The 13888-nt window shown below is 39.0% G+C and overlaps 1 protein-coding gene across 2 annotated transcripts in view; it reads left to right on the top strand.

Moving 5' to 3' along the window:
• The window catches only part of thbs3b (thrombospondin 3b), a 33528-nt gene that overhangs the window by 15891 nt on the left and 3749 nt on the right, over nucleotides 1–13888 (top strand). For both annotated transcript variants that reach the window (XM_022683059.2, XM_049476396.1), the window contains 15 exons: nucleotides 3136–3284; nucleotides 3707–3844; nucleotides 3933–4007; nucleotides 4685–4837; nucleotides 5563–5673; nucleotides 5836–5943; nucleotides 6790–6949; nucleotides 7030–7148; nucleotides 7351–7403; nucleotides 8351–8544; nucleotides 8900–9078; nucleotides 10157–10205; nucleotides 10680–10876; nucleotides 11944–12116; nucleotides 12688–12827. In XM_022683059.2, the coding sequence (XP_022538780.2) occupies nucleotides 3136–3284; nucleotides 3707–3844; nucleotides 3933–4007; nucleotides 4685–4837; nucleotides 5563–5673; nucleotides 5836–5943; nucleotides 6790–6949; nucleotides 7030–7148; nucleotides 7351–7403; nucleotides 8351–8544; nucleotides 8900–9078; nucleotides 10157–10205; nucleotides 10680–10876; nucleotides 11944–12116; nucleotides 12688–12827 (1998 nt within the window). The remainder of the gene's footprint in view (nucleotides 1–3135; nucleotides 3285–3706; nucleotides 3845–3932; nucleotides 4008–4684; nucleotides 4838–5562; nucleotides 5674–5835; nucleotides 5944–6789; nucleotides 6950–7029; nucleotides 7149–7350; nucleotides 7404–8350; nucleotides 8545–8899; nucleotides 9079–10156; nucleotides 10206–10679; nucleotides 10877–11943; nucleotides 12117–12687; nucleotides 12828–13888) is intronic.

The raw sequence follows: 13888 nt of genomic DNA, 5'->3' as shown, positions 1-13888 counted from the left end.
GGATAACTCAGCGCTTTTGCGGGCGCTTACCGCATGGGTTATGCACGACTACAAAGAGGTTTTATTTATGTTCAGATTAAAATTATAAACTGAACACATACTTTGCGCTGCACAGCGGGGTGGTGTTCTCGGAGATGGGAGAACAGGTTTGATGTATTTCCTCCTTTAGCTGTGACTTTACGGCCACATTGATTACAAGCTTGTTGATTACAAGATTACAAGTCTGTTTTCAGGCTGTTTGAATGAGCGAAATATGATCAGAATTATGTAAATTAACACTAACATAGAAGCATAGAACTATTATTTAATTAAAATTATTTTTAAGAGCAGCTAAACACAGTGCGGAGAAGTTCACGTGCGAGAGAGAGACACAGAGAGAGAGAGAGATTTGCGTGTTCTGATATGAGCTACTCACAGGTAAAGATTCTCTTTTATCTCCTCGTGCTCATTTTAGTCCAATACATAATTCTGCAGTTTCTTAGTGTTTTCTGTCGTATTTTGCAGCTATCGCGAGCGCTTACAACTAACACCGCGGGCCGCGAGGTGCAGCCGTGCTGCCGCTGTTATGCCGAATCCGACTCCCTGCTCAATCCGACTCCCGCTTCGCGGACAGAATCGGCACAACACCCCCCGCTGTAGAACTGCGGGAGTGAAAACAGCGCTTATAATTAAGTTAGTTAAGTTTCAGTTTTCGTTATTTGGTTCGTTTTCATTAACAATAATAATTGGTTACTTAGCATTAACATAGTGATTATCACACCAGAGCTTTATTTAAAAATAAAATATATAATTAAAAAACAGATGCCTACATCTCAGACTATTTTCTAGAGCCCAACCCGACCCGGCCCGAGGAATGTGGTGGGAAATCTCGGCCCGAACGGACCCGATCTCGGGTCGGGCCTCGGGTCAGGTCTGGTTCGGGCAGAGAATCTAAGCTCTAGTCTGATGCACTTTCTGCCGTTCTCACCGCTGTGTGCTGAGTAGCTGAAGCGGAGCAGAGTTGCGCATGCGCGGGTGAGTTTCTCCGCTGGCTTGCGTTTTACCGGTAATAAGCAAACACACACGGTATGATAACCGTGCATTTTAATACCACGGTATACCGTGAAACCGGTTACCGCTGCAACCCTACAACCCACACAAGTGGCTCAGGTAGTGCAGCTCATCCAGGATGGCACATCAATGCGAGCTGTGGCAAGAAGGTTTGCTGTGTCTGTCAGCGTAGTGTCCAGAGGCTGGAGGCGCTACCAGGGGACAGGCCAGTACACCAGGAGACGTGGAGGAGGCCGTAGGAGGGCAACAACCCAGCAGCAGGACCGCTACCTCCGCCTTTGTGCAAGAAGGAACAGGAGGAGCACTGCCAGAGCCCTGCAAAATGACCTCCAGCAGGCCACAAATGTGCATGTGTCTGCACAAACGGTTAGAAACCGACTCCATGAGGATGGTATGAGGGCCCGACGTCCACAGATGGGGGTTGTGCTCACAGCCCAACACCGTGCAGGACGCTTGGCATTTGCCAGAGAACACCAGGATTGGCAAATTCGCCACTGGTGCCTTGTGCTCTTCACAGATGAAAGCAGGTTCACACTGAGCACATGACAGACGTGACAGAGTCTGGAGACGCCGTGGAGAGCGGTCTGCTGCCTGCAACATCCTTCAGCATGACCGGTTTGGCAGTGGGTCAGTAATGGTGTGGGGTGGCATTTCTTTGGAGGGCCGCACAGCCCTCCATGTGCTCACCAGAGGTAGCCTGACTGCCATTAGGTACCGAGATGAGATCCTCAGACCCCTTGTGAGACCATATGCTGGTGCGGTTGGCCCTGGGTTCCTCCTAATGCAGGACAATGCTAGACCTCATGTGGCTGGAGTGTGTCAGCAGTTCCTGCAAGATGAAGGCATTGAAGCTATGGACTGGCCCGCCCGTTCCCCAGACCTGAATCTGATTGAGCACATCTGGGACATCATGTCTCGCTCCATCCACCAACGTCACGTTGCACCACAGACTGTCCAGGAGTTGGCGGATGCTTTAGTCCAGGTCTGGGAGGAGATCCCTCAGGAGACCATCCGCCACCTCATCAGGAGCATGCCCAGGCATTGTAGGGAGGTCATACAGGCACGTGTAGGCCACACACAATACTGAGCCTCATTTTGACTTGTTTTAAGGACATTACATTAAAGTTGGATCAGCCTGTAGTGTGTTTTTTCACTTTAATTTTGTGTGTGGCTCCAAATCCAGGCCTCCATTGGTTAATAAATTTGATTTCCATTGATGATTTTTGTGTGATTTTGTTGTCAGCACATTCAACTTTGTACAGAACAAAGTATTCAATGAGAATATTTCATTCATTCAGATCTAGGATGTGTTATATGAGTGTTCCCTTTATTTTTTTGAGCAGTGTAGAATTACATATTAAGGCATCAAGATTCACTGACAGAAGAGTTTACATTACCAAAGAAAGTCTATATTTGGAGAATGCCACTATATTTCACAATTATGCAGTTCTCTGCATAATAACACAAAAACACTTAATTCTAGAGAAACTTTTTTTAATATAATTTTATTTCTAATATTTTTTCAATTTTCTCCCCAAATTACATGCCCAATTACCCAACCCACTTATTAGGACTCCCTCTATCATTAGTGATGCCCCAACACACCAGAAGGATGCAGACTAGCACATGCCTCCTCGGATACATGTGAAGTCAGCTTCCACCTCTTTTCCAACTGCTGCTGATGCAGCATTACCGAGTAGCATCACAGCGGACTCGGAGGAAAGTGCAGCGCAGTTCTGATCAACTTCACCCTTTTGAAGTGATGTGGGGAGAGGGTGCCATCTACCCACACAGAGAGAGCAAGGCCAATTGTGCTCTCTCTCAGGGCTCTGATAGCCGATGGCAAGCTACAAGAACAGGATTCAAACCAGCGATCTCCCGATCATAGTGGCAGCACTTGGCCCTCTGGACCACTGAGCAATTCTAGAGAAACTTAGAGAGCCTCTAAATAATACTCCATTACAGAAAGTTATTAATAATATTACATAGACACATCAATATTAAATTTTTAAATAACATTTATAAACAGGACAACACAGAGAAATGAAGATTTCTCCACACTTTCTTTTACACTTTCTCTCTCAGGTTTCCATGAACCTCAGTCTCGCTGTATCCCGAGTCCCTGCTATAAGGGGGTGTCCTGTATGGAGGCGATGGAATATCCAGGATATCGCTGTGGTCCTTGTCCAGAGGGCATGACTGGCAATGGGACGCACTGCCAGGACATCGATGAGGTGTCTGTCAAATCATTTTTAATATTTTTTTTTTATCAAGTCGTATACTAATACTAAATGTCCTTTATTAAGTAGCACATGTCGAGCCCAAGTTTCCGAAAAATCTCATTTTAAATTTAGTTTCGGTGTGATTTCTAAACTATGAATGCATTTACTCATAGTAGTCCATTCGGTCGGGGATGAACAGGTTCTCTGCATGGTTCAGCTTGAACTATGTTCTGAATGAGGTAGGGCAGCCAATCAGAATTAAGTTTTTTTTAAGGAACACTAACATAAGCAGCCTGTTTAACTTGTAAAGTTAAGGTGAAAAGAGGTAAAGCAAGAATGAAACACGATCATGTGTAAATTACATAAATGAAAAACAAGTGTAAATGTACAAGATGGGTTTCACTGACAGATCTCTCTCTCTCTAACACACACAGTGTTCTGTTGAGCCGTGTTTTTCCTCTCAGTCCTGTGTGAACACTGCTAACGGTTTCCGCTGTGATCCGTGCCCTCCGGGTCTTTCCGGCCCAGTGCTCAGGGGAGTCGGCCTGGAGTTTGCTAAAAAACACAAACAGGTTTGAGCTGGCTTTTCTCTGAAGGTAATGAAGATGATAAGAGGAGCATTGGATGGTGTATCTGATTGGCATTGTGTGTATTTTGCAGGAGTGTGTGGATATTGATGAATGTGCCGAACAGACTGGAGCCTGCGTGCCCAACTCGGTCTGCATTAACACAGCCGTGAGTAAAGATTTGGAGGGAGAGACTGAACAGAATGTCTGCTTTTAACAAAATCATCATTACAGCCAGGAGCGGATTGCAGTTCAGATACACCAGACAGGATGAGCAGTGTCCCATAGAATTAGGGATGAAATCTCTGTGCCACCCCAACAATGTCAATTTTACATTTAGGAGCACAAATACACCAGACAGTTCTGGGAGAGCAGAGCACAGAAAAGCTGTGTATTTTTCATAAAAGCTGTAGATTCTGCATTTCAGAATATCTAAAGCAAGATTTAAAAAGCCTAGACATGCAAATGGTGCTTATGACCTGATGTTTGTATTTAATGTAATTTATTTTAATTATATCAGTCACTTATTTATACTTTTTTATATCTTTCAAAGCAGTTATTGAAAAAAAAATTAACAGTTACTGAACATTTTTTACATTTTGATTTTAGTAATATATTTACTTTTTCTTAACATAAAAAACATATTTTTAATATTAAAAAATATATTATTGTAGTATATTTCCATTCAGCTTTTTTTTTTTTTTACATGAACAGATCCTGCAATCATATGAGGGGCTTTGTGCTGTGAAAGTGCATTTCTGTTTTTTTCAATATTGCTTTTCTTTTTTCTGTGTGTTATTTTCTCTTTTATGCTTCTCCTTTATTATTATTCACCCTCTCTGTCAGGGCTCATTCCGGTGTGGTCAGTGTAAGGCAGGTTTTGTGGGGAATCAGACCGCCGGCTGTTTCTTGAGGACAACCTGCGCTCTTTTGGGCTTCAGCCCCTGTGATGTCAACGCCCACTGTGTGATGGAGCATGCTTCTGATGTCATCTGCAGGGTCAGTTTCTTCTTTAATCCTGATTCATGCAGTGTTCATTTCAGTTTGTTTCTTTTTGTTTTAACTGTTTTCTCAGTGGTTTTAGCTGTGGCCATTAGGAGGAGCTATGCACTTACTGCTCAACCCTAAACCCCTCCTGCAAGGACAAGGATTGGCCAGTAAACTGCTGAATGCTTCATTACTATTAGCTAACTGTTAAAACGTCTATATGAAGCAGAAGCACACCTGTTGTAAATTACTTTTATATTAGAGCAAACCGGAACGTGGCATTTGCAAAGTAGGAATGTGTGCAGAGACTAATTTAGTTGATTATTTATTAAAAAAAGAAAATAAAAAACTTTAATTATGCATAATTTTTTTTAAACAGAATTAAACATGTAGACATGTAAACCCCTGCTGACCCCCTATGAGTTGCTTTAAAATTTTTACTCAAGTAATTTGATACTTTTAAAATTATATGCATTTTTATGGAGCATGCAGTGCAGATAATAATAATTGTTTATATATTAGAATTATTATTTATTATTACATAATTTATTTATTATGTTTTTTTGTTATTATTATATGTTTTTTTCATATAAAAGACAATTCATTATTAAAAGATTACACGTTTTTTTTTTGCAGAGATCTTAAAATTTCTAGGCTTTAACACATCTCTTTTTCTCTCTCCCTATCTCTTTTTCTTTCTCTCTGTGTCTCTCTCTCCCTCTCTCTCTCTCTCTCAGTGTAATGTGGGCTTTGCGGGTAATGGTAATATCTGTGGAGCGGACTCTGATCTCGACGGCTATCCTGATGAAGCTCTGCCCTGCATGGACAACGACAAACACTGCAGACCTGTAATTACCTGCAGTAAATCTCACAGTGCTCTGGAAATATGCAAACACTTAACTTATTAAGATGTTTTTTTTAATACAAATTAACATCCACTTTGTTGTTGTATGAGAACCTGCAGTATTAACCCATGTATGTCTGCTGTTTAAACTGTTATGTCTGCGTAGGATAACTGTATGCTCACTCCAAACTCTGGTCAAGAGGATGCGGATGGTGACGGTATTGGTGATCAGTGTGATGACGATGCAGATGGAGACGGGATAAAGAACGTTGAGGTGTTGATTAACAGAACATCCAGACACTAAGAACACACAGTTAAATATAACACCCAGCCAAACATGTTCATCATAATCTTAAAGACTGAATAATTTAGTGGATATTAGATCATTCAAAGCAGTTGCTGAATAATTCAGAGTGGTTACTAGACAACTAATAGATAGATAAGTTACTGAATAGTTGAAATAAGTTACTGAATAATTCATAGTAAATACTGAATAATTCTGATTTGTTACTAGATAACTAAAAATAGATTACAAATAGATTTAAGAAGTTACTGAATAATTCTGATTTGTTACTAGATAACTAAAAATAGATTACAAATAGATTTAAGAAGTTACTGAGTAATTCTGATTTGTTACTAGAGCACTAAAATAGATTGTAAATAGGTAAAATAAGTTACTGAGTAATTCTTAGTAGATAATGAATAAGGCTGATTTGTTACTAGATACCTAAAAATAGATTACAAATAGATGTATTGTAATCAACATTATACATATAATTCTGATTTGTTACTGATTTGTTGAGAATGAATAAAAAGACTCTAAATAGGTAAATTAAGTTACTGAATAATTCATAGTAGATAATGAAGAGTTAAAATGAGTTACTGAATAATTAACAGCAGATAATTAATAGTTATGAGGTGTTACTGAATGATTCATAGAGGATAGAGGATACGGAATAATTCTTAGAATAAGTTGCTGAATAACTCCTTGTAGATTCTAAATAATTCATGATGATCTTATAATCTCATTAACTGAATAATGTGTCTTTGTTTATTATGTCAGCTATTTTACTTATATTTAGACTCTTTAAGGAAACTGCATTTTGATTTATATTTTTAGGATAACTGTCGGCTGGTGCCCAATAAGGATCAACAGAATTCAGACACAGACTCTTTCGGGGATGCGTGCGATAACTGTCCCAACGTCTCTAATGCTGACCAGCTGGACACAGATGGCAACGGAGCAGGAGACATCTGTGATAATGACATTGATGGAGACGGTATGGCCGGCGTTCTGTCTCATCAGACTTAAAGAATGACTCCTGTAGAAATCATCACCCTCCGTATGCCTCTCCTGCAGGAGTCCCCAACATGCTGGATAACTGCCCCAAAATCCCCAACCCCATGCAGACGGACCGAGATGATGACGGAGTGGGAGATGTGTGTGACAGCTGCCCTGAGATCAGTGATCCCACACAGGTCAGGAATTATATACTAATACTGTAAACACATTGTTTTTTCATTCATCAATTGAGGGAATAGGTGTAAACATATGGAAACAGCTGTGTAAAATAGTAAAATATGTCTTGGTATGAGTGAGCATATTGAATGCTGGTTCATTTGTTCAGTCATTATAGCTCAGAAATTAGTTCATCAAATTCCCTTTTTTTTTGCTTTTTAGTCGGATATTGACAACGACCTGGTGGGAGATATATGTGACACCAACCATGACACGTAAGTTTCTGTCTGTCGTGTTAAGGCAAAAGGTGAGCATGTGCTTAGCATTAAGTGTTTGTTTAATTTTCCACAACATGGAAAAACAGATCTTCATTTTATGTACTGCTCCAAAAAATTAATTCCTCATGGTTGTGACATCATAAATATAAACATATTTTTCTGATGACCAGTCTGAATGAGTGAATAATGAGTGAATCAGTTTAGTCCTACCCAATTTTGTCTGTAATAGTTTACAACATTTAGAGATGTCAATTTCACCTATACCAATTTAGCCTTACCCATTAAGCCTTAAATATGCTAAGAATTTTAGTATTTTTAGAACAGTATCCACATTTCAGCCCAGACTGTAGAATAAAGCAGTATCAGCCCAGCCAATAAAACAGTGGTGATTTACATTTAGCATTTACTTTCGATTTCAAGAAACACTTCATGACAGTTACATTTTCAGCCTGTGTAATACAGTAGAGAAAATGTTGTTTTCTCTATGTTGCAGTAAAATAAGTGATTTACATTCTGAAAACTTTGAGGGCTTTGGAGACTCCTAAGTGACACTTGGAGAAGCTGCCTGTTCACTCTCTACTCCACTTAATAATTCAGATTATTAAGAGGAATCAAACTCAAATTCTTAAATTTGAAAATAGACATAAATTGAAATAATGAATAATGAAAAAAAATGTTTGATTTGTATTTTGAAAAAAAAAAATGCTTTAAAATATAGTTTAGGAAAGCGCCCAATTGCTTATCAAACATGAAACCCTTATATGCAATGCTTGAATAGAAATCCTAAAGATATAGGAGTATAATATCAGGTGCAATATTGACCAAAAAGAGTTAAAAGCAGATAATAAGACATTTTTTCAGGGACAAATGTACAAAATAAACCCGGTAGATTAGTAATTTAATATAATAGATTTTTTATATATAGAATTGTTTTGTGTTTGCAGTGATGGTGACGGGCTTCAGGACACGAGGGATAACTGCCCTGAAGTTCCCAACAGCTCTCAGCTCGACTCAGACCTCGATGGACTTGGGGACGAGTGTGATGATGACGACGATAACGATGGAGTTCCAGATTTTCTTCCACCAGGCCCTGATAACTGCAGACTCATTCCAAACCCCAGCCAGAAAGACTCGAATGGTATGATGGGCAGAATGGCATACACAAACACACACACACACACACTGAACTCTTCTAGAAAGAATTTATATTAGAAATTAGAACATTGTTGTGAGGATGATTTGATTGCATTCAGCTATGCCAGAAGCACCTGTGGGAAGCCATTCTAGCTTCATAAATATGGAGTACTGGATGGAGCTTCATCACTTCATAGTATATTAAACTGATCCACAACCTAAAGCTGGTGAGCTTTATATCCCTCTAGACCACACTTGAAACTACACACAGTGAACAGAGTGTCAGGTTCTGTTGGTATTGTACTGTTTTTATACTGTTTGAAATTACTGAACTTTATCTGTTTTTATTTTCTGTTCAGCCAATGGCATTGGAGATGTTTGTGAGACTGATTTTGATAACGATAAAGTGAATGACCTGGTGGATGTTTGCCCTGAAAGTGCTGAGGTCACCATGACAGACTTCAGATCCTTCCAGACGGTCATCCTGGACCCAGAGGGTGACGCCCAGATTGACCCCAACTGGGTGGTCCTCAATCAGGTGAACACAATATAAGTCAGTTTAAAGCAGCATTATAATTAGGATTCCTTGCTCTTGGGCTCCCCCTACAGTTGGGAAGTGTAATTTGCCTCACCCCTCAGGACGTATTGTATGTATTTTAAGATATAGAACTGGCATCTGAAGCATCTGGATTGTCATGGTAAAGTAATATTGCAGAATGTTGCTTTAATCAGTTACTGATATAAACATTGTTTTTTTTGACTTGAGCATTTATCTGGACCAGTTTATTGGGAATTATCTTTGTATAAAGTACTAGAAATAGGACTTTAATTTTATGGTTCCCTTTAGATGCTTTGTAGATGATAAATACCTTAAAAGTTTGAACACACTTTCTCATTCAATGTTTTCTTTACTTTTTTTTATTTGTAGTTTGTACTACTTTGTAGATTAATATTAAAACATAAAAATAATTAAGGGACACATATGTAATTACATAGAAAACAAAAAAGTGTTTGTCCTCCACAATCTCCTGACCTAAACCCCACTAAGATGGGTAAATGGAGGTGAATTAGGATGAGATGGAGTTTCACAGCGTGAAGGAAAAGCAGCAACTATTGTTCAGCACCTCCAGGAACTCCTTCAAGACACTTAGAAAACTATTCCAGGTGACTCTCCCTCATAAAACGCTGAGATTAAAATACCAAGAGAGAGCAGATCTGTCCTCAAAGATAAATGTGTCTACTAAAAATTTTTTAAAAAGTATTAAACATATTCAGATTTGTTTAACACTTTTTTCTTACAAAATAATTCTACATGTGCATGGAGTGTCTTTAATAGTTTTAATGTCTTCAATATTAAATTTACGATGTAAAACATCATAAAAAGAAAGAAAACATTGAATGAGAAGAGGTGTGTCTGGACTGTGAATGAAATGTAACAGAACTTATTAATTAAACCTAACCCTTATTTCAGCCCTGTTGATAATCAGATGAGTTTGCAAAATATAGTTATTCTACAACTCTGTAGGGTCATTGACAAACTGTGAACCTGTATGGTTTACTTTCAGGCTGTGCTCTGTTGTTCTCTGAAGCTTTAGTGGTGATCTCTTTGTTTTTAGGGGATGGAGATAGTACAGACGATGAACAGTGATCCGGGTTTGGCTGTGGGTAAGTCTGTCAGCTGCTCTCTTCTCATATTTGATTTTATATAATCACCGGTATGGTAAGCATCACAGTGTCATTACAAATCAAGTGCAGTGAAACAGTATACCTGTTTGAGTATGTGATTCATCAAGGCAAAGACTGATAATAGCAAGTACTTACAGGCTTTCTGACACACTGTTCTCTATAGACATGGCCTAATGTACTGACAGAACACTTGAAGAACCTATCTGTGACTGTTTTAGCTATGCTAATATATGTTTTTTTCTGTGTTTATGTATAAAAAACACACAACATTAATTGGTGGTATAGAATGATTAGTGCTAATTGCTGGGTCCATGTTTCCATCACCTATTAACAGCATCAGTCTTGCTAAAGAAGCAAATTTAGCATCCAAAAAAATATTGTCATGTCTAATTGACAAGATTTTAGGCCATGTTGTGTAAATTTGACTGTTTTAAAGCTTATATCTCTTTCCAGGCTACACAGCGTTTAATGGTGTTGACTTTGAGGGAACCTTCCATGTGAACACAGCCACTGACGATGACTATGTTGGTTTCATCTTCGGATACCAAGACTCTTCCAGTTTCTATGTTGTGATGTGGAAGCAGACGGAGCAGGTCTACTGGCAGAACCTGCCATTTAAAGCATCGGCCGAGCCAGCCCTGCAGCTAAAGGTGATCTCTGCCGTGCAGGAGCTCTATAAAGCTGATCAGTCTAGAGTTTGAGTTCCAGCTTAAGTTGTTTACCAGGTGAAATAAGTGATATAGGCTGCGTCCAGAAACCTCAAAAGATACTGCTTATTCCTGTCGATCCTCTTTTTTCCTCTTTGATCAGGAAATGTTTTATGTGATTGCCGTGATATCTTGTCCACAGAGATTCAATTAATTCAATTAATAAATTATACATTTATTTATTCATATATTGAATTTTGTTATACATTGTGTGGAAATAATAAAGCATTAGAAAAAACTCAAAACTTTCAAGACATTAGAACAACATTAGAATGATAAAAAAATTAAGTATGAATTAAGAATAAAATAGATTAACAGACAAAAATAAATTAGGAAAGTAGGGAAAGTAAAAGTACAAGAAAACGTAGCAGCAACATTCTACTTTTAACTAATTGGCTAATGTTTAAAAAATAGATATTTATTTTGCATTGAGCAGGAGTTTAAACATCCACAAAGCATAAAGCAAATAAAAGGATAGCTGCTTGCAGGGTTAGCTGTGATTGGCTGGGTAGTGTTAGAGTAAGCTGAAAGCGCGTGTCGTGATTGGTTCAGTTCATCAGTAATCAACATCCTTTTAAAACGGATCACCTGGTCCATTTCTCCAAGTACTGCTCCTTCTCTCCATTCCTCCTGCTTCCTGGGAAGTAGAGGAGCTGTAGTAAGGGAAGGGGAATAGAGGAGGGGTAACAGAAGTTTTTGGATGCAGCAATATTTTAGTAAAGGTAGGGTAAAGAAGAAGGGGGGGGCTGTCCAAATAAGTGACATGTGAGTGGAAGTGTAGTACACAGCAGTTGTTTCTAATAAAAATTCTAATGAAGTGGCCAGTGATTAGAAATACAAGGTACGTAGATGCTTCTAATGAAGTTGTCAGTGAGTAGAAGCACAAGCTAGTGGTTTCTAATGAAGTGGACAGTAGTGAGTGGAAGTACAATGTGGGGGTTAGTAATAAAATGTCCAGTGAGTGCATTGTACATTCTTCAACATTCCTCTTTTCCCCTGTTCTCCCTCAGGCAGTAAAATCCCGTACTGGTCCAGGTGAGTATCTGAGGAATGCTCTGTGGCACACAGGAGACACCCCAGGAGAGACCACCCTACTGTGGAAGGACCCCCGGAATGTAGGCTGGAGAGACAAAACTTCTTACCGCTGGCACCTCAGCCACCGGCCGCAGGTGGGCTACATAAGGTAAGAACAGAAATCGTTCAAAATCAATCAGCTAACCAATAAATCAAATATATTATGGGACAGTATTAGAATGATTGTGTCCATAAGTGTCTGCTTTAGGGCTGAGTATCGTTTTAAAATTTTCAATATCTGAAAACTTACCCAAACAATACTTTTTTCAATACCTTTTCCTAAATTGTAATAAAAAAAATTCAAAAAACAAGAATTATTACACAACGTATTTAATAATTTATTTAATAATGTAATCTCATTCTCATACTGTCACCATAAGAGTTTTCATCTTTTAAATTTTTTTTGGAACAGTGAGCATATTTATGGCACTTTATTAAGAATAAAAATCATTGCTTGTGCTTATTTTCCCACGCATATTGCTTTATGCATTTCAGTTTTAAGAGTTCTGTTTAAATAATTATAATTCTTTTTTTTATGCTGCTAGTTCCCTGTATTTTTTGGAGGGGTGCAGTAATAATAGTGTAGTGGGGTTTAGGTCAGGCAAACTGGAGCTTTTTAACTAGCCTTTTTGCAATCAAATTTTGACACCCAGCCCTAATCTGCTTTGTTTGTTTATTAGAGTGCGTCTGTATGAAGGTAATGACATGGTGGCAGATTCAGGTGTGGTGATTGACACATCAATGAGAGGCGGGCGACTCGGCGTGTTCTGCTTCTCTCAGGAGCACATCATCTGGTCCAACCTGGGATATCGCTGTAATGGTGAGTACACTGCGGGATATTTAAGACAATTTAGCACCCATGCCAATGAGTAATGATGGCATGTTATAATATACAAGACATCATTGTTTAAAGATCAAGCTTATACAGTATATAGCACATGATATCTGCCATGTCTTGCTTATGGCATGGTTACAGTAGACTGACTTACTGTTCATGTCAGTAAAAAATACAGGTCTTCACCACAATCTTACAGTGTCCTTTGAAAATGTACCGGTCACTTAATCGACAGATTCAAAACGCTGACGCTGGCCTACAAAGCCAAAAACGCACCAGCTCCTTCATATTTAATAGCAATGGTCAGTGCTAGATCTCTTCCAGAGCTCCCAGATCTCTTCTAGAGCTTTGACCTACCATCCCTAAATAATACAAACATCCTGTTTTTTCTCTGTCCTGCACCAAGGTGGTGGAACAAACTTCCACTGGGTGTCAGACCAGCAGATTTACTCGCTGTCTTTTAACGCCGACTGACGACTCACCTTTTCAGAGAGTTCTTTTACTAACCCTTTTCTCCTAGTGGTCTAAACATTATCAAAGCTTGATGTATCTTTCTGATTCTGTTCTCTTTAAACTCTAGCTCTCAATAATCAATTGAAGCACTTTCGTAAGTCACTCTGGTTTAGGGTGTCTGCTAAATACCCTAAATGTAAATGTATTGTAAATGTTATGTACTTTCTTGCAAATTGTGTTGGAGAACTGTTAACAAATATTTCCTATTGTGACATCAAAGACTGAAACAGTTTTCGATACAGTAAACAAAAAAGTAACGCACATTTAAATGTGTCGACAACCAAAAAATATCCATAAATGAGCAGCAGTGGTCAAAGTACTCACGCTAGGCAATCTGTGCCGTGTCGTGCCTGCTTAAAGAGGTGAGCCAGGACTTGGTTCACTTGGACTTGGGCATGGTACGCATCCGTGCCCGAGCATGAAACAAGATGCGACGTTCCTATAAACAAACATGGAGGTGTTGTGCCGAATTCAGCACTGCCTTTAGGACGGAAGTACGTGCTGTGTTGCTGTGTATGTAACCGTGAGTGAGA

The sequence above is a fragment of the Astyanax mexicanus genome, chromosome 3, assembly GCF_023375975.1.
Source record: "Astyanax mexicanus isolate ESR-SI-001 chromosome 3, AstMex3_surface, whole genome shotgun sequence".
Classification (NCBI taxonomy): domain Eukaryota; kingdom Metazoa; phylum Chordata; class Actinopteri; order Characiformes; family Acestrorhamphidae; genus Astyanax; species Astyanax mexicanus.
The sequence above is the reverse complement of the archived record's forward strand: the minus strand, read 5'-3'. Positions and strand labels throughout refer to the sequence as shown.